Source organism: Mixophyes fleayi, chromosome 3 (genome assembly GCF_038048845.1).
Source record: "Mixophyes fleayi isolate aMixFle1 chromosome 3, aMixFle1.hap1, whole genome shotgun sequence".
In the NCBI taxonomy this organism is placed as follows: Eukaryota; Metazoa; Chordata; class Amphibia; order Anura; family Limnodynastidae; genus Mixophyes; species Mixophyes fleayi.
The window spans coordinates 64176853-64202993 of NC_134404.1; the positions used below are offsets into that span (position 1 = coordinate 64176853).

At 39.5% G+C, this 26141-nt stretch overlaps 1 protein-coding gene across 1 annotated transcript in view; it reads right to left on the minus strand.

Moving 5' to 3' along the window:
• The window catches only part of LOC142143611 (serotransferrin-B-like), a 33901-nt gene extending 19537 nt beyond the window's left edge, over positions 1-14364 (minus strand). Inside the window, exons 1-7 of the mRNA XM_075201586.1 lie at positions 14226-14364; positions 11623-11783; positions 10674-10782; positions 7829-8020; positions 5632-5770; positions 2943-2995; positions 2132-2295 (exon numbers count right to left, since the gene is read on the minus strand). Of these exons, the coding sequence (XP_075057687.1) occupies positions 2132-2295; positions 2943-2995; positions 5632-5770; positions 7829-8020; positions 10674-10782; positions 11623-11783; positions 14226-14274 (867 nt within the window). The 5' untranslated portion in view covers positions 14275-14364. The remainder of the gene's footprint in view (positions 1-2131; positions 2296-2942; positions 2996-5631; positions 5771-7828; positions 8021-10673; positions 10783-11622; positions 11784-14225) is intronic.
• Between the last annotated feature and the right edge of the window lie 11777 nt (positions 14365-26141).

The following is a 26141-nucleotide window of genomic DNA, read 5'->3' on the forward strand; positions in this document are numbered from 1 at the left end:
GTTTAGGAAAATCCTCAGAAAAACTGCCCACAGCTATCTATGGTAATTACTAGCAACCAACTTGGAAAGAGGAGGCAGTCCTTACGACAGTGAGGGGCAACAGGCGGCTTTAGGGCCATGTGAGGTCCTCCAAGCGTTCACCTGTGGCCTTCAGCACCGTCCTGCTTTATTGTCAAATTTGTTATAGTTTGTAACACTTGTTTAAAATGTCTGCAGATATGTTATTACAGATAGGTGTCTTTTTCTCAGATGTATTGTTTTAACTTATTACTGAGATTAAGGGTGATGTGCGGCTCTTTTGAAGGTGAAGTGTATCACGTTGCCTATCGCTGAGAATTTATCACTTGCTGTAAGTTTGGAACTTTTACCAACTGGGGTTGCTTGCCACTCGTAATACCCTACCAAGCTGCGGCACACTCCCACTCCTACACGACTTAGACGCACATTGCGTCTGACTCTAAATGAGGCCCTCAGTCTATCACTTTACCATGTAACAGAACTGGACACAAGCTTTTAAACCCTCTGTCTAGCATTACCTCTTCATCTGTTCAACTACCTAGTATTGCTTTATTTAAACACATGTACTGGACAGTCAGTCAATTTCTGTCCCCCTAACACAAGCCCTATGTACCAATGAGTATAAAAAGTTCGGTTGACTAAAATTATTATACCCTAAAAAGGTGTATGGGTGCGTCAGACTAAGACCACCCCTCCCAATCTCCAGTTAGCGGACCAGCAGGCCATGTTTTAAGAATATTGTTTTTAATCCTAAATACTTAAAAGTCGATGAGTTAGATTTATCAAACATTCTACAAAGGAAATGTGCAAGTCTTGCCTATAGCAACCAATCAGATTCTAGATATCATTTATATAGTACATTCTATATAATTATAGCTAGAATCATATAGGTTACTATGTGCAACACCTCCACTTTTCTTTTTATAAGGTTTAGTAAATCTACTTATAGCTCTAACCTCCCCTTATATCTCTAACCTCCTCTCCATTCACACTCCTGCCCGCTCCCTGCGCTCAGCCAACGACCGCCGCCTCTCCTCCACCCTTATCACCTCTTCCACTCCAGAATCCAAGACTTTTCTCGTGCAGCCCCCCCTTCTCTGGAACGACTTGCCTCGTTCCATCCGTCTCTCTCCTACTCTGTGCTCCTTCAAACGTGCACTCAAAACTCACCTCTTCCTCAAAGCCTACCAACCATCTACTTAACCCCCATCTCCTCCCTTTGCTCATCCTCCCTTCTCTCCTCTTGCCTCAACTGGCTCCTCTTGTGCCTGGTCTGTTTACCCTCCCTTAGGATGTAAGCTTGTATGAGCAGGGCCCCCTCGCCTCCTGTCTCCATACCTGTTCTTCCGCTCCGTCTTTACTGCATATGACTAGCCGGAGTTTCTGAAGTATTGGTACTTTTTGTTTATTGTTCTGTATGGTTTCACCCTGTATAGTCTACTGTTAGTACTGTGTGCGGCGCTGCGGATACCTTGTGGCGCCTAACAAATAAATGATAAGAATAATAAAATAATAATACTCCTTTGAGTTCTTTGTGAGCAAACAGTATTTCTGAAATCGCTCATTTAAGAGGCACTTTACAAAGTGATTCCAAATGCATTGAAAGGTTCATACCTTAAAATTCACTTCACAAGAAGAAAAATTCCAAAGGATATATAAACAGGTTACTGATAAAACTAGTGCATGCAAACATTTCAGGAATGTATTAGAAACAAATACATTTGAGATACGCATTTAAGGGCAGGTACACTGGCAGACCATTTCTGCATGTGCTTTGTTGTTATGTGGGAACTTTTTTACCCATCTTCTCAGTAAATCTATTTCACATAGGTGCCAAACAAGTAAAGTTTTGTCTTGTTTTGTGGCTTTTTGCAACTTTATCATATAGTAGTGACTTTTGAAAATTACTTTTAGCATTACTACTGTCCTAATAACATGTAAGTGACTCCCTTTTGGTCTCAATGTGCAAGGGCAGTATCTACGTGTCTTTGGTCGTCTGGAAATATGTTGGAGGATCTGACCTGTGAGCACATATTTATAACAGTACTTCTTTTGAAGAGAGATAGAACACCATGAATTCATTAGAGAAAATATTTAGCAGTTTTAGCTGTACCTGTGCTGTTTGGAGAAATTCCTTAATAGCTTGAATCTTACTCTCATCATCTACAGACACCACAGCGTGAGCCGGTATTCTTCCCAAGTTACATTTTGCATACTCGCTAATTGGTCGCCTTTTATTGTCTAGGCACAGCAGCTCATAACCCTTACTGAATTCATCTGAAAGAAAGTGGTGAACAATTATAAATGGCAGTAAATTCATTATAATAGATAGATAGATAGATAGATAGATAGATAGATAGATAGATAGAGATATATAGTGCAGTTCTCTGTTGCTCACTTTCTCACTCTTTTGCTTTCTCTCTATGTGGTTATATTCATACTTAGTGTTATGGATACTGTGATATTGCCTTCAGATAATATCGGATAACATCAGATTTAAAAGGTAAACGGAAGTTTTAGGGGGTGTAAGTATACAAAATATCTGGAACCTATGTGCTTGGTTTTGGCTGAATATTTTATCAGGTGGAAAGGTATAGGAACTGTTATCAATTACAAATATTATTAGGACATATGTAATAAAATAAGATATTTAATTACCATTAATGCATTCTACATCTACAGTAGTCGGAGGTCAGAAGCAGAAGCATAAATGTATAGGGAGGAAACAATGAGGAGAGGGATAAAAGCTTCAAGCTCCCATTTAAGGAAATGCTTGTGAATGAATGTTTATTACGTTTTAAATGTTCATATTCTTATAAGTTGAGTATAAGAATTTGCACAATGTAACCAACAGGGGTATTGTATTTACTATCAACATGTAGGTGTTATGTCGTTAAGAGTGGAAATTCCAATATTTTAAATACCTGGTATAATTTGGTTAACGAAAGCCACATCTCCTTTATCATCTTTCAAACATCTACAAAAAAAATATAACATATGGGTGAGAAATGTAATCACCACTATGAAAAGAAAACCAGTCTTAGTTGCATTTTGTGGCTTTGTGGATTATGAAGCAGAATTAAGGACATATGCAGGCAGTTACGTCTTTATATATTTCAGTAAGTTTCTATGAATATCAGACTTTCTTGGCCATCAAAATGAATTCATGTAAACTCTATCAGATTTGATAGCTGTCCTTTAAAAAGTTTTTTGGGCTGAAATTCTCTTCTAAAATGTCATTTTTAAACACTAAGGATAACATTTATCAAGCTGCGGGTTTAAAAAGGTGAAGATGTTGCCTATAGCAAGCAATCAGATGCTAGCTCTCATTTTGTAGAATGCACTAAATAAATAATAACTAGAATCTGATTGGCTGCTATAGGCAGCATCTCCTCTTTTCAAACCTACAGCTCGATAAATTTATCCCTAATTCTATAACAGCTATTAAAAATAACAGAAAATTGAACAAATGTACTGTACCTTAAAAATCATTTTTAAGCCCTTTTAAAACAAGCTTTTTGTGTAAAATGTTAAAAAGTAATATCTAGAATTCAATCTTCCAGGTACAGTTTGCTGTACCTGCCACAGTCAGTCCTGGCACAAACTGTAAGTGAACAGGACAGAACAGGACCGTACAGAATCTAAAGAGCTATTGAAGAGAGTAATTCTCTGCTGTATTCTGGTGGATAGCAATGTCCTTTATGAACAACAATTGCAGCTTGCAGTCATATATACATATACATTATATATTTATGTGATTATCTTGTATCTCATTCGATCAATTTGGTGGATTTAATGCTATTAACTAGGCCATGATTGTTTGGTGCTTAGATACACACATTTGTTTGTTCTGCAAAGAGCTTATCACTGTGTCCCTTTGACCAAGCAACTATGTTTGTGCTGTGAGTGGTCACAATATAGCAGGCAGGTATTCCTTGCTTTATGGAAGAACGCACAGTCATTTTCACTCTGCAAAAAACACTAAAATTTTGCACTAGTTTAAAGTGGAGATATCATCTCATTATACACTATTCAGATGTATTATTCACCTTCAAGTTGCACTTTGGTGGAGAAGTGCATTTTTTGGCCATACTTGCCAACTTCTTGAAGTCGGCGTCCGGGAGCTACTAGGGGGGAGAGGTGGGCGTGCGGGGGCGGGGCTCAGCAAATCTAGTCATTGTGGCCCGCCCCCGCAATGTAATGACGCAAATGCATCATTTTACAGCGGGCGGGGTCAAATGTCGCAAATCCTTGAGAATCGAGGCATTTTGGATCTAATTCTGCCCACTTCACTAGGAAGTGGGCAGATGCGGGAGTCTCCCGGACATTCCGGGAGAGTTGACAAGTATGTTTTAGGCACACCTTGTTCAATGCAAAGAACTACAAACGTGTGACATATGGTTCCCTTATTCTCATGATTAATTTATACCATAAATCAGGAAAACTGTAAAGCTGTAAAGCTGATTTTAATGGAAAGGGTGAAAAATGTTCTTTGATTAGACATTAAGGGGTCTATTTATCAAGCCTAAAACCACATTTCTGCATGCTTTATTTAAGATTGTATGAGTTCCAATCAAGAAGAAGAGACTGGAGAACTCTGTGAACATGTTTTTACTGTGTGGCATATACTGAGAAGAACTGAAGATGGCTGCCAGGTGTTTCCTGTCAGCCAGCACTTCCTGAATAGCAGGTGGATGGCAGTGATGTCACTTCCACCAACCACACAGAGCATACATCTGCAGTTTAGGTAAAATTAAGTTATGTTGCTATAATTATCACATTAGCTAACATTAACACAGTACATATCAGAGATCTCTCCTGCATCATGCAAACTACCGCAGTACCCTTTATTCTGAATGGTGGACTGTGGTCTGGACCTATTTTATACCTCTCAACAGTCCCAATTCCAGCAGGACAATCCCGGTTTCAGTGGGACTGTCCTGCTGGAATTGGGACAGTTAGGAGGTATGCACTCCAAAACTGACTTACTGTGACATCTCAATCACCATCCGGTCCCCATACAGCGCATGCACAGAGCACAAGAGCGACCTCTGCTATACACCATGGAGATAGGTGGAGTGGAGATTAGGCTGCACGAGAGTGGGGCTTATTTTGTCCTGCTTTCAGCACTCTAAATGTTGGGAGGTATCTATGCCTATTTACCAAGCCCTGGAAAGCTTATTGTTACAGAGCTTGTTCCCCATTGCTAACACCAGCTTATTGAAGCCAGGAAGGGGAGACCCTCCCTCATCCCTGCATTTCTTAATGACCTAGGAAAATATTTTGCTAGGTGGTAATGCAGCCTTAAGTTATTTTCAGTGCTCTATTTGTCATCTAGGATAGTACTGTTCAGGGGACAGCATGGTATTGGTTTTAAGCACTAAACTATGCTTGATGTGCAAAGACATTTCTATTAAAATGTAGGTTAATGCTTTACTTGGTAAACATCTAGTGTTTGGGAACTAATGAAATTTAATCACAAAAACAAATAGCAAAGCTCTCTGTGTCAGAGAGTGAGAGACTGTGCACCGTCTTCACATGACAACAGTAGTAACAGTAGTAACTAATAGAAATGGGTAATACTAAGGATGACAGATGCGTCATCATACTCACCTGCGGGCACCGTCATAGTTATAATACGGCTCGTTCTGGGATGTTTTGCACTTTTTGTCTCCCTTTCCTGCACACTGTTTGCACAAATTTGGCTCTTTAGCGCCTGGAGCACAGCTGGCTGAGAAAAATCCTGAAACAGCTGAATAGTAGAAATGCAATGTTAAGATAAGAATATATATACATACATGTATGTATGTATGTATGTATGTATGTATGTATGTATGTATGTATGTATATACATATATATACTCACTCACATCAGTCCCTGCCCCATTGGGGCTTACAGACTAAATTTCCTAACATACACACGCACAGACACACAGACAGACACACAAACTAGGGTCAATTTCTTAGCAGCCAATTAACCTACCAGTATGTCTTTTTGGAGTGTGGGAGAAAACCAGAGCACCCAGAGGAAACCCACGTAAACACGGGGAGAACATACAAACTCCACACAGATAAGACAACGGTCAGGAATTGAACTCATGACCCCACTGCTGTAAGGCAGAAGTGCTGCCATATATATATATATATATATATATATACCCAAAATGTTATAAGCTATGCAGGTGCTTGCAGTGCTCCACCCGTGACAATATCCACAGGAAATATATACTTAAATTCGCAGTAGGCAGCTCCCAAGTCAGATGACACATGTCTGCAAGTGTCACACCTATAATCAAAATATAAAGAAGAAGGAGCACCACTCATAGGGTAATTCTATTCAAACAAATGAAAATATAAAAATCGGTGCCAATTATGCCGTACCAAATATAGAAATAATAACAGCTTATCTTAGAAATGAATGGAATGCGATGAGAGTACCCTGTAATTCCTTCTTCTTAACATCCAATGAGTACGTCCTAACCAGAACTGTGAGAAATGATCACTCCAATAACAACTGGCATCAGTCTGATGCCAGTCAAACACTAAAACTTATTGTTATTGGAGTGATCATTTCTCACAGTTCTGGTTAGGACGTACTCATTGGATGTTAATATAATAGGGACCAGTGATGTAATGGAGCCACGTTATGCCCCATGCATTAGTGGGCTGATCATAATATAGGTTCATATCACAAAATGACTGCATCTGTGTGTAGATGGTAAATGCACAAAATAATAGTTATGTTAATACCAATAGGTGGTTAGTTCAAGTTTTCCCATTTTCTATAAGAAATCAAAGTTTTACAATGGAACGGCTTTTAGGAAGCAATGCACTGTATTTTGTCATTAACAATCCACACAAACATTTCCCCTTTCAATGGCTCACTTGCTTCTGCTAAGCTATCAGAGATCTGAACCTGTCTGTCCTGGTCAGAACCTACAGTGATCAGCGAGCTGCTTTCTCTATGTGACACTGATTTTAAACCAGTGTCCTATAGGGAGAAAGAGACTTACAAAACACTTTACACTCTATCCAAAACAGTTACAGGTCTCCAAAAACTCAAATAACCTACAGTTTGGAAATACAGAAGGAGGCTTTGGAAATCATAAAAATTCACAGAAAGTTAATAATAAAAATGTCTAACTACTGTACAATGTATTCCAACTGAAATGATGGTGAAAGGTGTTTATCTAGTTATATTCCCATTAAGTGAATCCAGATCAATAATATGAAGTGCACATTATGGAGAGCAGTGCCACCATCACTTCTGAACTATGACCTACTAAACATGGGGTAGGTATTACACTCAATTAAGAGGGTGATGATCTGTGTTACCTGCTAGCATAAGGGCTGTGTTGTGGTCCTCTCCATCCTTATCACCTGCTGGCTGAAACTGATTATCGCTAATAAACTAGTCAGTTCGCTAACCACAACCAGATATGTGCAACAATCCTTTCTTTTGCTGGAATCTTCATTCATCTATGTCATGGCAATGCCAGTGATCCTACAGTGTCCTTTAAATATAGTGACTAGTGCCAATATATTCTAGTGCAGTATATTCTAGACCTGCATATGCATATTTCATATTTGCTATGCTAATATAATGAATGCATATGCCCCAACTTTTCCGTTATTCGACAGTCCAAAACCTTCATGACAAAAGCGACATGTTCTTGTAATTTAAGGACATGGTCAAGCTCATTCCACTTGGGTGGATCTGCCCATTGTTCCCATTTGTGATTGGAACGGAGGCTGTTATACAAATATATTTTATTTTATCTGTACGTATAGCCTAATGAATGACAGTTACCTTTCTCAATAGATTGGTCCTCAGGTCCACTCCACTGCAACTGGCCTGTCTTAAGTAGATTTCCAATTGGAGCAACCCAGCCTGCTGCTTTATTTACACCAGTGTGACATGACCTCTTTCCTTTGAGATCCTTAAACATAAAGGTACTTGATGTTTTCACGAGAGCTACTGGAAAGTAGCACGTATCTGCATCTGCAAAAGTAACATTACTCATGATAGTAGTAGTTAATAGCTACCGCTCAAAGTTCGAGTCAAAATTCTATTTTTATTTCTAAACACTATTTAAATAACATTAAATAATTTTTTATTTTTTTTTAATTCCAACTGTGATAGTAGTGTGTATCCAATGTGTTCTTACAGAGCCACACAATGTTGAACTCGATGGACCTATGATTTTTTTTTTTTGTCAACCTTACAATATAAGTATATCACTATGACACGCAATAGTATAGTTTATAAGTCTTCTCCATATGTGTATTAAAATGGTAGGTCATAGAATACGCTAACTCAGTATAATCAAACCCGGGGACATAATGACAATTTGCCATTTTTGTTAATTATTCCATAGTAGCCGTGAGGCATGAAATGGTCCTGTGATGCTTTTCTAGTTCCCATTGCTTTAATACAGAAGATATGATGGAAACATGGAGAGAGATACAATAATGATGCTACACATATGGCACTATGAAGGCTGGGTACTGTTAATGAGAATTGTGGCATTATTACTTATCTAACATGTTTCATATTATGGCAGAAAAGCACAATAATGCACAGTGGTTATGTTCTGTACTGTAAAAAAAAAAGGACATTTAAAAGTTGGGGGCACAGAGATAGTGAGGTATTTAGGATTTGCTAGTATAGGGTCAGGGGTACAGTGAGAAACTTGTAGGCGTAGTACATTTTCTAATGGTAGTTCCTCTACTACAATATGTATTTGTTGAATGTTAATGTTTTCTTTGGTTTGCTCATGGTATATATATTATCTTCATGCAAAACACCATATATTACAAAAGTGACGTGAAAAAATGTAAACTACACAGCCCTAGGATTGTTAATCAAAAATATGCAAATAACAGTCTTGTATATACTGTATGCATTTTTTTTTATTTTTAAACCCATGATGCCAAAAAGATTGAATTAAGACCAACATTCCAATTCAGTATTTAATTGTATATCTGTGCGTCCAAAAAGTGGATAAATTAGTCAAGACCAGATTATAAACTCAATGTCTGCCCCTATCAACTTGTGATATTTTTTCAGTGTGTTGTGAGTTTTGGTTATATTCACTTTGCATTTATAGAAAGCTTTTGATATATTCATCAATTTAGATTATTTTTGGAGTTTTGATACATTTATATCCAGGCTGACAACAGAAGAGCGATATTCTATTAGGACTTGTTTTGATTTTACTAGCTATTGTGTAGTTATTTATTAGTTAAATGTTTCTATTTTTAACATATTGTTCATGAGGATATTTGATGTATGGTTAAATTTGTGATGCTGTTAGGATGAGATTCTGAAGTTAGGTTCTTCTTTTTACTGCGATTGACGATATAACCATAGGACGTATGGTTTTCTCTTTTAGGAAACATTTTCCCAAGGTAAAATTCCCCAAGTCAGTTTGGAGAAGGGCAACATTTTTTCAAGAGTCCCTCCATTTACCTCACAGCCCAGGAGGGTGCGGTGTAGAGGAGGAGAATGCAGGTTTTGATTGGTACTTCTGCTCACACACCTTCTCTACACCCATTTAAAGATGGTTAATAAAATGTAATTTTTAATGTTTCTCTGGTGAAAAGAAAACTAAGTTTATGAGAATGATTTAACTGTCAAATAATGGCATATGCCATAATTTTATCTGTTTTCATTTTCGCAACTTTGGCCTTGATTTATGGTTAGGATCAAAATATCGTGGTCCACTACAACCTGACAAACATAACCTTGGGCCTGATCCTCTCTCTTTCTGATGAATAGATAGATAGATAGTATACAAAACAGAGCCTGGTGGCCTGGCAACTATTGAAGCCTAAGTCAAATGTGTTGACTAGTGTGCAAAACAGTCAACTATGATAAGTTGTATACAAAGCATTGCAGTTCATTCTGGTGGCAAATGTACAATACAGAGCCCATTCTAGTGGCTAATGTACAAAACATACCCGCAATCTCTAGTAGTCAATGTACTGTAGCATCATATTTGTTTTTTATTGAGCTACACACACTAGGATATGATCAATATGTCAATGGCCAACTGACCAATAACACAGTTCGTTTGGCCAGCTTATTAGTAGTTCTCTTGTCTCTTAAGGACTTAATGCCAGATTTGAATGTGTTTTCTCTAAAGTGTTAGCATAAATATACACATAAATATAAAACTCCTGAGAATCAAGTGCGAAGTCAAAAGCAGGAAGTGTGGGGAGCAGCAGGTCCCAAATTTCCCTAGGTGCAATGGGCCTCAGAAAAAGGATAATTACAGGAGTGATGGCAGACATCCGTGGACTGTCTGACGTGGTCTTATTTAAGACCAACAGCACACTGCATGTGAGAGCCTGCAGGAACGAACAAAGTAACAGCAAGTTGGCAAAAGATATTGGGAGATATACCAGAGAGCCTGAATGTTGTACCCCAAGGAAGTAAACTTTTGGTACGTGTCTTTACTTGCATTTTCAGTTTTGAGTGGAAATATCCTTTAAACCACTGTGAGGGACCATAGGACAATACAGAATATAAGAGACCATAGTAAGCATGTTACACATGGATGAATTACAATGCTTTATAGTTAGAAACAGGACAGGAAGAAAGCATAGATATACTATCTCACAGAATGCCTAATACACCAATATCACATTACCTTTATTAGTGCCATAGTTTTCTGCCAAGATTGGCTTTAATGTATAAGGATGCAGAGAAGATCTGTAAATATCTCCACTATCCAGTGTTATGGCATCTGCCAAATCACCCTGGAAAACAAAAATGATTTTTTAAAATGCAGTGTTTAATTTCCTTTTTATTATAGATTGGTTTTATCCTATTTAATATTTCATTTTTGATGTATAACATTTTTCAGTACAGAGTATATCAGCCTGACTGTTGTTTATCTTTAAAATTCACATACAGTAAAACATCTAAAAGCACTTGCAATCACATAATATTAAATGTATCTTAAGTCCTTACTTGTGAATTCCTCCTATACGGCCATCAAGGTGCTTCAAAGTGTCCGGGGCACCCATGGGTGATGAGGAAGAGGCTGCAATGGTTGGTTGGTTCCAGGCTTTGTAATGTAAAGTGCTTTTAGTTCAAATGGAGTGATAGGAATTAAGAGTTGGGTACCAGCACTCTTTTTTTTACCTTACTTTTCAAATAACTGTCAATGGTAATATTGGGTGTAAGATTGAAGTGGGGTCCTTGTTTCCTTTTATTATACTAACCAAACCCAATCACCAGCATTATTAAGTAAAAATCTTTGCTAGGGCCCCGCCAGCTGCCTGAGGCCCCTGGGCTATAGCACAAGAAGCCCATTACGTTAATCCCGCTCTTCTAGTGATGGGAGTTGTCTAAATGGTACTGGGGTGTGTCCCATTTACCCGCATTTTTTTTTCTTTCATATAGATTTTGGAATTCTGGGAACTAGAGGATAATGAAATATGTGGTATGGGCACAAGGTTTGTTGTAGACACAGTGCAGCATCTCCCTGTCTGAACTGGCACAGCATGCCAGCCTAGCCAAATGCTCTTACACAGAGATGCCACACATGATGCAAATCTTTCTATATTATTAAATGTTCGCAAGTGCTAACTTACCGCAATGGCTTTGAAACAGTCATCAGTGTTGGATTTTAGGACGCAGGTGAGGGAGATCTGTTGTGTTCCACAACTTTTTGCCAAGTCTCTGCATTTCTTTAACTCAGCTTCAGATTTCACACACCAGCGGACATTTTTTGTTGGGGCAGCAAGACACAGAGCTATATAGAGACACAATGAAAGAACAAGAGCCCAGTTTGGTAATCATTCTATATTATTCAGGGGTGCAATGCTAATATTTGGGATAGACTTAGGAAACCTGTCTCTCTCCAGCTGTTGTGGAAGTACAAGTCCTATAAGCGGTACGGTGACACATTGGTTAGCATTGCTAACCCAGTGTGCTGGGGCCATGGATTCTGCCCGGAACATAAAACAAACACTACCATCATTAAAAGCCCATATCATTTAACTGGAAGTAGGCATGGACACTAAGTAAAAGGTTTTGCCATCCATATAATTGTTATTTTGGGTGTAAAAGCTTGTTTTTATATTATTATGTTTATATGCTCATAAAACATGCCCTTACTGAAATTATTGATGAAATGATTTCCCATTGTTAGAATTAAGAGACCTATTTATCAATATGCGGTGATAAGTATGATTTTCTTTTAATTTGTAAAATATTGCAGAGTGGTACTAAAATAGATTAAACATTTTTTTTATAAATTTATTTATTTAAGTATTGTGGTGATATTCGTCAAATCATATCTCCAGCTGGAAACACTGCCGGCAAATCCAGTGTTATTGCCGGATGTAACCGCTTGATGTATAGGACGAATCACTATCACCAGTGAAAACATCCATTGATAAATATGCTCCTAAATTCTCTAAGATGTTCTTAAAAGGTGGCAATAGAAAAGCTGATCACAGGAATGTAGAAGCCAACACACTGAAGAGGAAGGAATCATAGCAAAAGTAAAATCCAATAATAAAAATTGAGAATCTCAGGTAACCATATCGAAATATATTTACCAATATATGTTACCAATATTTAATTACTTTAAAAGAAGACTGCTTACCAATTGTGTAATTACATTTTTTGTTATACTATTTAATTTAATATTTTGCCTTTTTAACTAAAAAATAGATTCCTAGTCTCTATGTACAACCTGCCAAGTATGCTGAAGGTGGGCTGCTTGCTAACACATTTTATGCTGGTAAAATGAATTTAAATTGAATTGCAGCCTCCAGATGTCCTTTTAAACACATTGTGATATTCAAAACTTGAAGTCCATTCTAAAAGTCTGCTTGGGATATATAGTGGAGCTAAAACACCGAAATTCTATAGACCTGAGGGCTCATGTAGCGTTAGACTCAAACTCAAATACACTTTTTTACTTCTGTGCAAAGCCGCAAAGAACTAGTTACATTTGCAGTCATATGTAGACTGAGCCACGTATTGCGCTTATGGCCACTTACGACTGAAGTGGCAGAACAAGGGTAGTGGGTGTGTTAGAGCGTGTAGCAAATGGGACTTTTGTCACCTATGCGCCTGTCAGGAGACGGGAAACTTGTGGGTGCTCGATCACTAGTGTCAGTTACAAACAGATAGTGATGACGGCCAGCTTGGATGCGTCTGGCTCAACATACCCTTCTAAGATGTGTCTTTTTTTTGGATGCAATTTCCATTGACCTTTTAGATGGTAATTGCGTCCAACTTTACATCAGGCCCTTAGATATTAATGACAATCTCTGCAGAAACAATTCCTGCATTTTACATGGAAACAGAGGGACATTTACATTTACTATTAATTGCAATCTTATAGTAGTGCACACATTCCAGGCTTACCAGACTAATGGCGGAGCATTAAATCACAGAGTTATACTTAGTGGTGCACCTGTATGCACATAAGCTTATTTTAGAGCACAACACATACTAATTAACGTTCATCTTTTGTGTGTCTACAAAAAACCAGGATCAATCAGTGCTCAATAAAGTAGCATCTCGCTCACTTAAAATAACTTGTACATCCTATCTCCTGTTCCACTACAGGTCTCTAACTTTCCCCCAGAATGTTTCCCCCTACTCACTTTCCCCTCACTCAAGCTATACTGAAATACAGACCTTGGATGTTTCCCAAGTTTTTTGAATACGCAGTGGCTATAAAAATTATTTACTCCTTAGATAATTAATTATCTTTATCCGCAATAAAATAAAATGCCAAATATATTCATTTTATTTTAAAGTATATCTTAAATATATTTACAGTATCTATTAAAATACATCTATCTAAAATATCAGAGCAATCTAGAATGCCTTTATCAGCAATAAAATACCAAAGGGGCTCCCTGTACTGCGCTGCGGACCATTGTGGAGCGTTAAAGATAAATAATAATAATAATTTAATAATTGTACTATGTGCAGAAATGTGCTATAACCCATAGAAGTTCTTTAATGCCATTATTTTGTGAAATGGTATTAGAAAAATGACAGCAACTGTTTGCTATGGATTGCAGTACATTTGTGATCATTACACCACTTTATCCAATAAGCCCCTCACAACGTATGTGGTTCTAAGGTTTTTACAGTTGTGTAACCGATACTGCAATAGTTGATGCCAATTTGTGTCACATGCTCATGAAATTACGAATCAGTCACTTACCCAGGATGCCGAAGCACAGAGTCAATTGCAAAGTAGAAGCCATGGCCATTGCTGTGTTCCTCACAAACTGTCAGAAGTCAGTTTGTGGAGAGAGACAGGATAGATCACAGCCTTTATATACAATCTCAGGAGAGCTGACTAAACAGATTTTGTATCCCTGTAATGTTTACTTAATAGTGCTTCACAACAGTGCCTCTTCTTCTCCTCCCTCTCACTGATCCCCATAGAGAGACTAGAATTTTTGGCACAAAACAAGTATTTGGTTTGAATAGCTCCCCAGGCAGGGCTAGATTAACCCTTTTTACTATAAAGAGATTAAGTATGAGGAATAGAAGGGAAATTCCCGCTCGTCTTTGTGCAGGATCAGTTCCAGGTGAGGGCAAAGGATTACTTTCAGCAACCAGTGTCTCTGTCTTATTTCTTACCCAACACCAGAATTTATATTTTACAGGGCAGTCCCTTGTGAATAGCAACAACCCTCTTCAAACATTACATAAAACACTATAATGGACATTGCTTTAGTGCAGAGGTGGGCAAACTCAGTCCTCAAGGGCTACCACCAGTTCATGTTTTTAGGATTTCTTTAATCATGCACAGCTGAGTTAATCTATTCGGCTGGGTCAGTAATTATCCCAGCTGTTTCTACAGACAGAAATCCTAAAAACAGGAACTGTTGGTAGCCCTTGAGGACTGAGTTTGCCCACCACTGCTTTAGTGTATTAGTCTACACCAGGTTCAGGAATGTGAATACCATAGGTGTGGGGATATCATTAACACAGGTCCAGGCATTTATTTTCTGTGTCATAATGATGATGTTCTTTAATATTTTGTAAAGCCATATGTTGCATTCTCATACGAGGGGTACGCTAGCACCTATTGTGCGTAGAGTGAGTGCACAGGTAAGTAGCCTAGGGTACCTCAGCACAATCTGTGTATATACAAAAATATTCCAGAACTAATGGCATAATGATACGGGATTATCTAGACGTTGTGGCTATTACAAAGGTGTGGTGCAATGAAAATCATGATGAGGACATAGCGATATCAGGTTATACTTTGTTTAGATGGGGCAGAGTAGAAAGACGAAGGGGTGATATGGTCTTTGCATAAAAAATCAAAGGTACTTTAATACAAAATATTAAAAATATAACTTTTTGTAACCCTTGAAACAGGGAAATATTGTTCTTCCTGATCAGGTGGTTTAAGGACCTCCAGGACAGGGAGAGAAATTGGACAGTGTCACAAACAGAACCCTCACATGAGCCTGTGTGATGGTTGTGTTGTGATTAACTATTTGTCTCACATACACATATCTGGTTTGTCTAAAAAAATATTACATTTTTCATTCACACATTCACTGTTAATTGGAAACTTCCACCAAGGTTTGCTGACAATCTTTCAAGAAGCCATCAGTCATTCCCTGCCCTTTTTCAAAACTGCAATCAAAACCGGATCCCGCAACAATCACTGGTATTTCAGTTATGTTGCCTTTAAATGGCTAAGATATCTAGCACATGAATTTGTTAAAACACAGAGACAAAAAATTATCGAATGGAATTTAATATGGCAAAATAGTACCAATGCTTAAGGTGTACAAAATAATATAACAAAATGACATACCGTAATATTATGCAAAACAGTTTATATTAAATAAAAATGAAATAATAACCGAAAATGAACTCACTATTCCATGTAATTCTGTATGGAGCCCACCCTTCTCTCTCCATACATAACCCCAGAGACTGTTGCGTGCTTTTCCTATAGCTGAAGACAACTTTGGGAAGCTCCTCTCCACATACAAATAATTTCTCTGGGGCTCTAGAGCAAATAAGAAAGACAGCCTGGGACACATATACCTTCCATCTACCACTTTCCTGTCACAAATATAAATATAGTGGATATAATAATCTGGATGATACTTCATTCTTAGGTTCCTCTAGCAGATTGGGCTTTGAGCTTTACATATGTCTCAGGCATTCATGGATTTGATTTATATTCAGGTTCCTAAGCATATAGGAATATATTGATGTGCTTATTTTAGTATGGGGAATATATGTAGGCTGAATATTGATTACCCTGTGAACATTTTGGTACCTGGGCAACCAAGCTGTATCAACCCATCAGATATGAGCTGGGAGCCACAGAGCCAAGTGAAATATACACACAGTCTGTTGACACTTCAACCAATTGCTAAGTGGAAAGATCCGACACCTTGAACACCTTCAAATATAACATCCAGCTTAGATGAAGTAGGGAAATTAGACAGTGGAGAAGTAGCAAAGGTATATTAGCCCTATGTGTACACATTAAATTCTCATGTTAGACAATTTATATCTGGGAGAGGATTAAACATTCATACATTTATATATTTATTTTATTAACTTATGATTAGTTCATAAATATGACTGAGGTCTAATGAAGGAAAACACCAAAATGGCATTAAAAGGAGAAATAATATTTATGGAAATGTTTAACCTATCTGGTGGGGACTAGACTGGATCTGCTGATGGAACAAACAAAAGTAAGGGCATCATGCATCTCTAAAGCAATCCTCAACTTAATATTTATAAATGGGTGAGAACTTTGGTTCCTGTAATTATCAATCAGTGTGGTTTAGTACATAGACATAGGTAGACTCATGCCACACAAATCAAATTTGTTAGATCTTAGGAGGGCTAGCTTCATAGAGAAGGGAAATATGTATGTGATAATTTGGAATGCCGCACAGTAACAGTAGAGAGGATCATTCTAAAAGCAGCGGGCCGGTTGTAAAGAATGCAATGAAAAGAAAGCAAATCTGGTTTTCAAAGGAGGTATGAGGCATTGTAAAATCAAAACAGATTGCTTTTAGGAATGATATGCAGAATCAAAATAATAAAGATAAAGTTGTATATCTGGTTAGGCAGCAGGAGGCTAAGAAAGAAATCTAATGAGAAAATGGCACAGTAATGGAAACAAAACCTTTATAGATAATGGTAAGAAAATAACCAGATTGAGAAAGTCTTGTGGGTGGAAACAAGGGTGCAGCAGATCATCTACATAAGTAATTATGTTAAGTATTTCAAGTAGAAGGAGTTAAGTAGCAAGAATATTAATGCAAAGAAGGTAGAATGGAATCTATTTACAGAAGAGATGAGATCCTAACATACCTCTTAAAACTGAAAGTGGATAAGTCAATTAGGTCAGATGGGATACACCCAAGATCTAAAAGCATAAACGGATGCTGGTTAGAAATAAACTGAATTATTCAAACAGTCACTATTATTATTAGTATTCGCAAGGGATGGTAAAAGAACAAAAGTGGAAGTAGTGAAGAGAAGAGCTAGAAAGTGTATACCAGTGAGTCTGACATTGGTATTGGTGAAATTAATGGCAACACTGCTGCAAAAAGAATTGTAGAATATCTCACATCCGACAACTTAAAATATCTCAAGCAGTATGATTTCTTGACTAGGTCATAATATTAAATCAAGGTGGAGCCGTACATGTATATTAATAAGGCATTTGACACTGTTCCAATAGACTGAGAAATAAATTGGAGGGTTTGATATTTGTTCCATAGGTGATTTAGTGAATACATTTAGAATAGGGGCAGGTTACCAGTGGAATATCCCAAGGATCTTTACCTTGAGTAGTCTTTAAATCCCTAATATCTTTATTGGTGATATTTCTACTGGTATTAAAGGGAAGGGATGCAAATTTGCCAATGGCACAAAGTTATGTAACAGGGTAAACACACCAGGGAGGATGACCAAAATGAGTGATGATCTAGGTAGATTAGAGGAATGGTCAAGAGTATAAAAACTACAGTTTGATGCCAAAAATGGAGAAGTCATGTACCTGAACCTCAAAAATCACAAAAATGGCACCTAGTCAATATTTTTAGGCTCCCTAGGCAAAGCTTTAGCCTACCACCCCTGTTCCCCCAATACCCTCTTCTCTGTCTCTCACACACACTTGACTTTTGAAAATAAGTAAATACAACTTCTGTATTTATTATTAAGGGGCATATGTAGGATTTGGGGGTTTCCATGACCTGCTACCAGAATTACCATGAACGGCATTCAAGAGGAGTGGCGATCATTTTAGACAGTTCTTAGCCAACTCCTTCCTATTCTCCTCAAATAAATGAGATGTTCCATGCACTACTTTTAGGTGCACTCAGTTCCACCTTCATAAGCAGAGAAGTGTCAAGCGGGAGTTAATGCCCAAATATTCCTGAAGTTGGGACAAAGTCCTGATTAGGCGGGACAGTCACCTAAAATCAGGACTGCCCCACCAGAATCAGACCTATTTTTCCCCAACCAGTTCTAATATTAAATGAATAGTATTCACATATAATAAATAGACTATTCCATCTTCCCAGGCATTAAATTAATAGTATTCACATTCTATAAATAAACCTATTTCCATCCAAAACAGCCTAATCTTAAATAATTTATATTCACATTTAATAAATAGCCCTCTAAACTCAGTCCCACATTCAATTAATATCCCCCAAATCACCCCAACATTATATTTATAGTCCCAGCACCATTATTATTATTATTACTACCATTTACTTATATAGCGCCACTAATTCCGCAGCGCTGTACAGAGAACTCACTCACATCAGTCCCTGCCCCATTGGATCTTACAGTCTAAATTCCCTAACATACACACACACACACACACACACACACACACACACGGACAGACTAGGGTCAATTTGGTAGCAGCCAATTAACCTACCAGTATTTTTTTGGAGTGTGGGAGGAAACTGGAGCACCCGGAGGAAACCCACGCAAACACGGGGAGAACATACAAACTCCACACAGATTCCCCCATGGTCGGGAATTGATCTCATGACCCCAGTGCCGTAAGGCAGAAGTGCTAACCACTTAGCCACCGTGCTGACCTTGATGTCACTAATATATTAAATAGACCCACCATCAAATAAATAGAGCACACCAATAAGTTAATAATTCCCACCCACCATTAAATGATTAATCCCCACCCACATCCCACCATTAATTTAATATTCCGGCTCCCCATCTCCACATGCTGCCTTCTTTCATCTGATGTTACTTTGTCTGCAATGAAAAGAGTGTGTGCTGACCGGTACAGCAGGCCATAGAGTATATTATTGCCTCCGCTGTTGCAGAGCTTGTGTGGCTGGAAGGGGCAGGACAGCTGGGTATCTATTAAGCTGTGCAGCATCTGGTGCTCTGGGCAGCTGCCTTAATTTGCCAAATGGTAGCACCTGACCTGGCTAGGGAAGCCACTCACCACCCCTTCCAGATCTGCCATTGGATCATTGGTGAGACCACACCAGGGGGTAAATGTATGAAAAAGCGATTTATGCAAGTTTTCAGGGCAAAGTTAAAGTGGCGATAGCTTGTAAAGGCAAGTTTGCTTTTGCAAGGTATTGCCACTTTAAATTTTCCCTGAAAAGTTGCCGATTTCCGGCTACTTAATTAAATTGCTCTTTCATACATTTACCCCACAGGAATACAGTGTTCAGTTGTGAAGACTATATCTCGAGAAGAACATAAATAAATTAGAGATTGGGCAAAGAGGGGCTATTAAAATGGTGCATAGTCTAGATCAAAAAACTTAGGAAAGACCAAAGGATCTCAATAAGTATAGGTTAGAGCAGAGAAGGGTGGGAGAGATATGATAGATGCATTTAAATATATCAAGTGTTTTAACAAGGTACAGGAGGGAAGCATTCTACAGAGGAAGAGAACATGCACTAACATTGGAGGATAGCAGGGTTAGGGGAATTTGAGGACAATTTACCCAAAGTGCATTAAATAGTTAGGAGCTGATTCAATTCTCCCATGTTATTCTAAGAATAACGCGGCACTATAAGTGTTACCATTAATACGGTAATTTTAACCCGGATTTTTCTCATGGTCCCTATGGCTGTGAGCAAAAATCGGCGTTAGAATTACTTTACTAACGGTAATACTGCACACTTTTACCGTAGTTATGGTAATAGTGTGCAGGCCGCGTTATTCCTAGAATAACGTGGCCGAATTGAAATTGCCACTTAGAATAGACTTCCAACAGAGTTAGAAAGTCTAATAATGAAGGGGATTTAAACGTGCTTGTAATTTGTGGCGGATTAGGCATAGGGCTCAGTGTGAGTGTAGGCTTCTTAAAGCACTTTAAAAAACAATTTTTTTTCCGTTTAATATTTTCATCCAATCCCTGCTCTGATCCTCTCCAAAATGTCAAATTTTGGATGAAACGTCCATTTTCACACAAGCACCGCTCTTTTGAGGTTTATGATTTGGTGAGATACTTAGACATCCTCATCAATGAAGTTGCTGTAATATTAGGGGCTTGGGTATTGCTGTATTGTGTGTGGGTGGGATGTATTGCTGTAATATGAGGGGGTAGGGTATTGCTGTACTGTGTGGGTGGGACGTATTGCTATAATAGGTATGGGTGGGATGTATTGCTGTAATGTGTGTGGGGAGAAGGGTAGCATTGTAATGTTTGGGGGTCTACTGTATTGCATGGTGGGGGTGGTTTTGCTGTAATGTATGATGAAGTGGTATTGCTGTAATATGGGTGAGTGGTGGTGGTGGTGGTATTGCTGTAATATGTGGTGGAATGGTTTTGCAGTGGTGGGAAAGTAGATGATATTGGTGTAATGTGTCGTGGTTGTAGTATTGTTGTAGTATGTGGTGGTGGCGATGTTGGTATTGTTGTAACATCTAGTGTTATTATGGTGGTATTGCTGTATTATGTGGTAGGGGTGCTATTGCTGTAATGTGGAGTGGGGTGGGGGTATTGCTGTAATGTGTGGTGGGGGTGTTATTGCTGTAATGTGAGGTGGAGTGGTGGTATTGCTGTAATGTGAGGTGGAGTGGTGGTATTGCTGTAATGTGAGGTGGGGGTGCTATTACTAAAATGTCTGGTGGTATTGCTGTAATATCTGGTAGGAGTGGTGGTATTGCTGTAATGTGTGGGGTAGGTGCTATTGCTGAAAAGTCTGAGTGGTATTGCTGTAATGTGTTTTGCTGTTGGTAATGGTGGTATTGCTGTAATGTGCAGTAATAGTGGTGGTAGTGGTATTGCAATAATATATAAGAATGTTGCTTATATTAGTGTAATGTGTGTGAGTGGCAGGGTGGTATTGCTGTAATGTGTGGGTGTGGTGGTTCATTTGCTGTAATGTGTGTGAATGGTGGTGTTGTTTTGCTGCAATGTGTGGGGGTAGTCGTGGTATTGCTGTAATGTGTGTGAGTGGCAGGGTGGTATTGCTGTAATGTGTGGGGGTGCTGGTTCATTTGCTGTAATGTGTGTGAATGGTGGGGGTGGTGGTGGTATTGCTGTAATGTGTGTGTGTGTGGGGGGGGTAGCATTGCTGTAATGTAAGGATAGTGGTGGGGTATTGCTGTAATTTAGGGGAGGTATTGCTGCAATGTGGGGTGGTATAGCCAATTTCTGTAATGTGGTGGTTAGGGCGATATTGTTGTAAAGTAGGTAAGGGGGGGTGCTTTAATGTGGGAGTTTTGTTGTAAAGTGGGGGAGGGGGTTGCACTAATGTGGGAGTATTGCTGTAATGGGATATTGCTGAAGTGTTTATTAGTTGCTCGACTTTCGAAGTTAAATAGTATTTATCCCTTTTTGAAACAGGGCTCCACATTGCTGAATCAGACCTAGCAGCAACTGGACTTATGACACCTGCAGGGAGTGTAAGCTACAAGAACAGGTAGGGGAGAGACTGTCTGCCACATATCCCAATTTTAATAGGACTATCTCTTGCACCCAGGACAATGTCCCGACTACAGGGAGGTATGTCCCTTTTCATGCTGATATGCTTTAAAGGGGACCCACATGCACCTCACAGTGGTTTGTTCAGCGTTTTGAAAGGGAAGATGTTGGAGGATGGCCAAACATTGTCTAAAGCAATGCCACACCCTTGTGTGCTGGTCACTCCCATATGTGTCCGTATGGCTACACCCAGAACGCCGGTCCACGTCCTGTTGTTTTGACCCCACCCACTGCCAATTTGGCCACTTCTACCAGGTGAGAGCAGTTTCAGAATATTGTAGAAGGCCACTTTAAATTCCCATCACGCCCTTTCTTATGATAGATATAAGGCTATCCTAAATCTGGAAAATACCTAAGCATTAAATGGGGTCTAAGGTATTTAGGAACAAAATAGGCAGTCTAGATGGGTTGTATGGCTATTCTCTGCCATCAAATGGGTCTTAGACCCCATAAACACTTGTTCTTTCACAATACTGTATACCTGTCTCTATATAGGTAATCTATATTAGCAAATATTTAAAATATATACATATTTTATACCATTAACATACTGGCACTTATCCATTTAATTTCCTCACATCACCTCCATTTGCTGTGACGGTATCCAAAGATAAAAGTCGATTACACAACCTGTTTGAAACACATATGTTCTGGGAAAGGTTTTCTTTATCTTTAAGTTCCCATAACATTTACCAGACTATTCTCTTCTGAGAAAATCAATAACTGTTAAAAAGTTACCTATTATGACATTTCTCTGTGCAAATACGACAGCACATTGTCCTTTAGACACAGGGAGAGAACGATCCCCATGTTTTTCAATTCATTAAATGTATCCAGAATAATGGACATTTTTTCATGGCTATTTTATATAAGACATAGGACAAACATGAATGGAATCAGTCTGGTTAGAGAAGGGCATATCCAAAAACCTAGACAAAGGAGCCCTGTGTTGTCAACATGAACTTACAGGTAGAACACACATATTATACTTTAAATATACAAAGCTTACAGATAAAATTAGGTTATTTTCCAATAGTTCTCTTGCTTCCAACATACCAAAGGGTCCTGTTAGTCTTGGTCAGTCCATTACATTTTAACATAGCCTATGCAGGTGTACAATATTTGACCATTTCATCTTCATAAAAATAATCAATTTAGGAGAACACTCAACGTATTCAATAACCAAGACAGTGGGAAGTTAATTATTTTATTTACATGTATACAAGGGCAAATACATATATACAAGGGCAGTAGCTGTGTATTTGTCTTTGGCATCATGCTTGCTGCTGGGCACAGATCAAGGACACTTGTTCCCTAGAAGTGGCTGCTACCACCAAAGGAGACCATGGATATCACCAATGGAGGATGAAAGATGGCAACAGCAATGACAATTGAACCCTTTAGGTCCAGCAGCTGTCCCCCCACTGTTCGTAGGTGCCGGTTACGGATGCCTGTATTTTTGTAGGGGCCGCGTCCCATTGCCAGGCAACGAGATGCACTTTCAGAATCGGCCTGATGCTGCGCGCGCATGTGCGGTGAGGTCGCATCCCATTGCTAGACAACGGGATGCTCTCTCTCTTCCGATATCGGCGGTCAGATGCACCTGACCGCCTAAATTACCTGTAACCTATCAGGGGCCACTTCCATCTATTTAAGGCACCTCCTCACTAGGTTCTGGTGTCAGAGTATTGGTTCACCAGTCTCTGACTATTCTTCTGGATCCTCCCTGTGTACCGCGCCATTGTTTGGTATCTGACCTGGACTGCACGACCATCCCTGTACTCCATCCATTGCACTGGTAACTAACTTGGAGAACCGTGACCTGCGCACCTCATGCAGCAAACTCCATACCTCCTTGCAGGGGTCCCTGGTGAATACCGGGAGTGCAATATACTCCGCACCTCACTGTTTAGTTGCGCCCATACCAGTCAGTGACATCTATAGTGTCATTAATGTGACAGAATACTCTGGCCATGAGTGCACAGGATGGCCCGGGACCTTCTTCTACATCTGAGCCAAACTTGTAGACCAGCAAGAGACGAACCAGGCCCAGCTCTTACAGTGTATTCAGGGTGTGGTCTCCCGTCTGGACTCTCTTCAGGGTTCACTATCAGTACGCCATATTGCTCCTACTGAAACGGTAAGCGCCTCTGCTGCCACCGTTCCTGTTAGCTCTACCAGCGCATACCTTCCCTGGAGAAATATGATGGAGATCCTAAAAAGTGCCGCGGGTTCCTCAACCAGTTTGCCATACAATTTGAACTGGCATCGGAGAACTTTTCATCAGACAGTGCTAAGGTGCCCTACATTATTTCCCTCCTTTCGGGCCAAGCCCTTGCCTGGGCATCCCCCTTACATGAACATGATTATCAGCTGATCTGGAATTCTGCAACATTTATTGAAAGTTTCCCTAAGGTTTTCAACAAACCTGGTCGGGTGACTTCTGCAGTCACTGGTCTTCTAAGCTTAAGGCAACGTAATCTCTCTGCTGGTCAAAATTGTATGCGGTACAATTCCGGACTTTGGCATCCAGACTCTGTTGGAATGACGAGGCTCTTATCACTATCTTCTGGCAAGGCTTGAACGACTGAATTAAAGATGATTTAGCATCACGCGATCATCCTTCCAAATTGGACGACTTGATCTCTTTATGTATAAAAGTGGATATTCGTCAACGTGAACACACACCGGAAGGAGATCGTTGTCGCCGCTCTTTACCTTGTCTAGCACCTCAACTTGAACCTCTAGCACCCCTCACTGAGGAACCCATGCAAATTGGCCTTTCACGCTTGTCTCCTGAAGAACGGGATAGATGCATGAAGAATCGGCTATGTCTCTACTGTGGGGAACCTGGTCACCTTCTCCCTGTATGTCCCAAAAGACTGGGAAAGCCACCTCCTAGGCGATGGTAGGGAGGTTAGCCTAGGATCCCGATCTGTTTCTCCCTGTTCTCAGAAAGAATCAGAGTTTCTCATGCCTATCACTGTCTTTTCAGCTTCCTCAATCTTTGTTGGTATTTATGGATTCAGGATCCGCGGGGAACTTAATATCTTCGAGTTTGGTCTCTCAGCTCCATTTATCTACTACACCCTTGCCACAGCCGTTGGCACTCACAGTAGTTGATGGAAACAAAATCTCCAATGGGTTATCTCCTGCATCACCATTCCGGTCTGGCTGTTGATAGGAGCTCTCCATTCTGAATGGATAAGATTCCTGATTCTTCCGCAATCCATTAACCCTATTACTTTGGGTCTGCCCTGGCTGAGGACACATTTCCCACAATTTAATTGGCAACATGCTCAGGTTATTTTTTGGGGTCCCCTTTGCAGTTCACATTGTTAGACACCAATCACAACCTGCAATCCTGTTATTCCCTGTCGAGCTACTACTTCTCAGGCAGTTCTACATTATTCGGGAGACATCTGGTATTGTCTACTTTTTCAGATCTACCTGACTCTATGGTACCTGCAGCTCAAGATTTAGTCCATAATTTTTCTCAGATCTGGTCTCAGGTGCGAATAAAGTTACAACAAAGACTGGATCGTTATAAGCTTTTTGCGGACCGCCACCCGGAATCTTAAACTTAAAGTGCTGTCTATGAAATTCGCACCTTGTTACATTGGACCCTTTCCCATTACTCAAGTTTTGAATGCCGTTACCTATAAACTCCAGTTACCCCCTTCACTCCGGGTACATAATTCCTTTCATATTTCTCTTCTCAAACCTCTCGTTATTAACGAATTCTCCATGAGATCTTCTCCTCCTCCTCCCGTCAAAACGACTTCGGGCAAAGAATTTGAAATTGAATGCATCTTGAAGATGCAAACTCTCAGAGGCAAGTCACAATTCCTAGTCCATTGGAAGGGCTACGGCCCAGAGGAGAGATCCTGGGTCAACAGAGAAGATCTTTATGCCCCTCATCTCCTGGCCCATTTTTTGAAGAAATAGCTATATCTTCCGAGAAGCAAGGAGTGAGGTACTGTCATGCGCCGTCCCCGCACTGTTCGTAGGTTCCGGGGATGGACGGCTGTACTTCTGTAGGGGCCGTGTCCCGTTGCCTGGCTACGGGACACACTTCCAGATTCAACCTGACGCTGCTTGCTCATGCGTGGTGAGGTTGCATCCCATTGCTAGACAACGGGATGC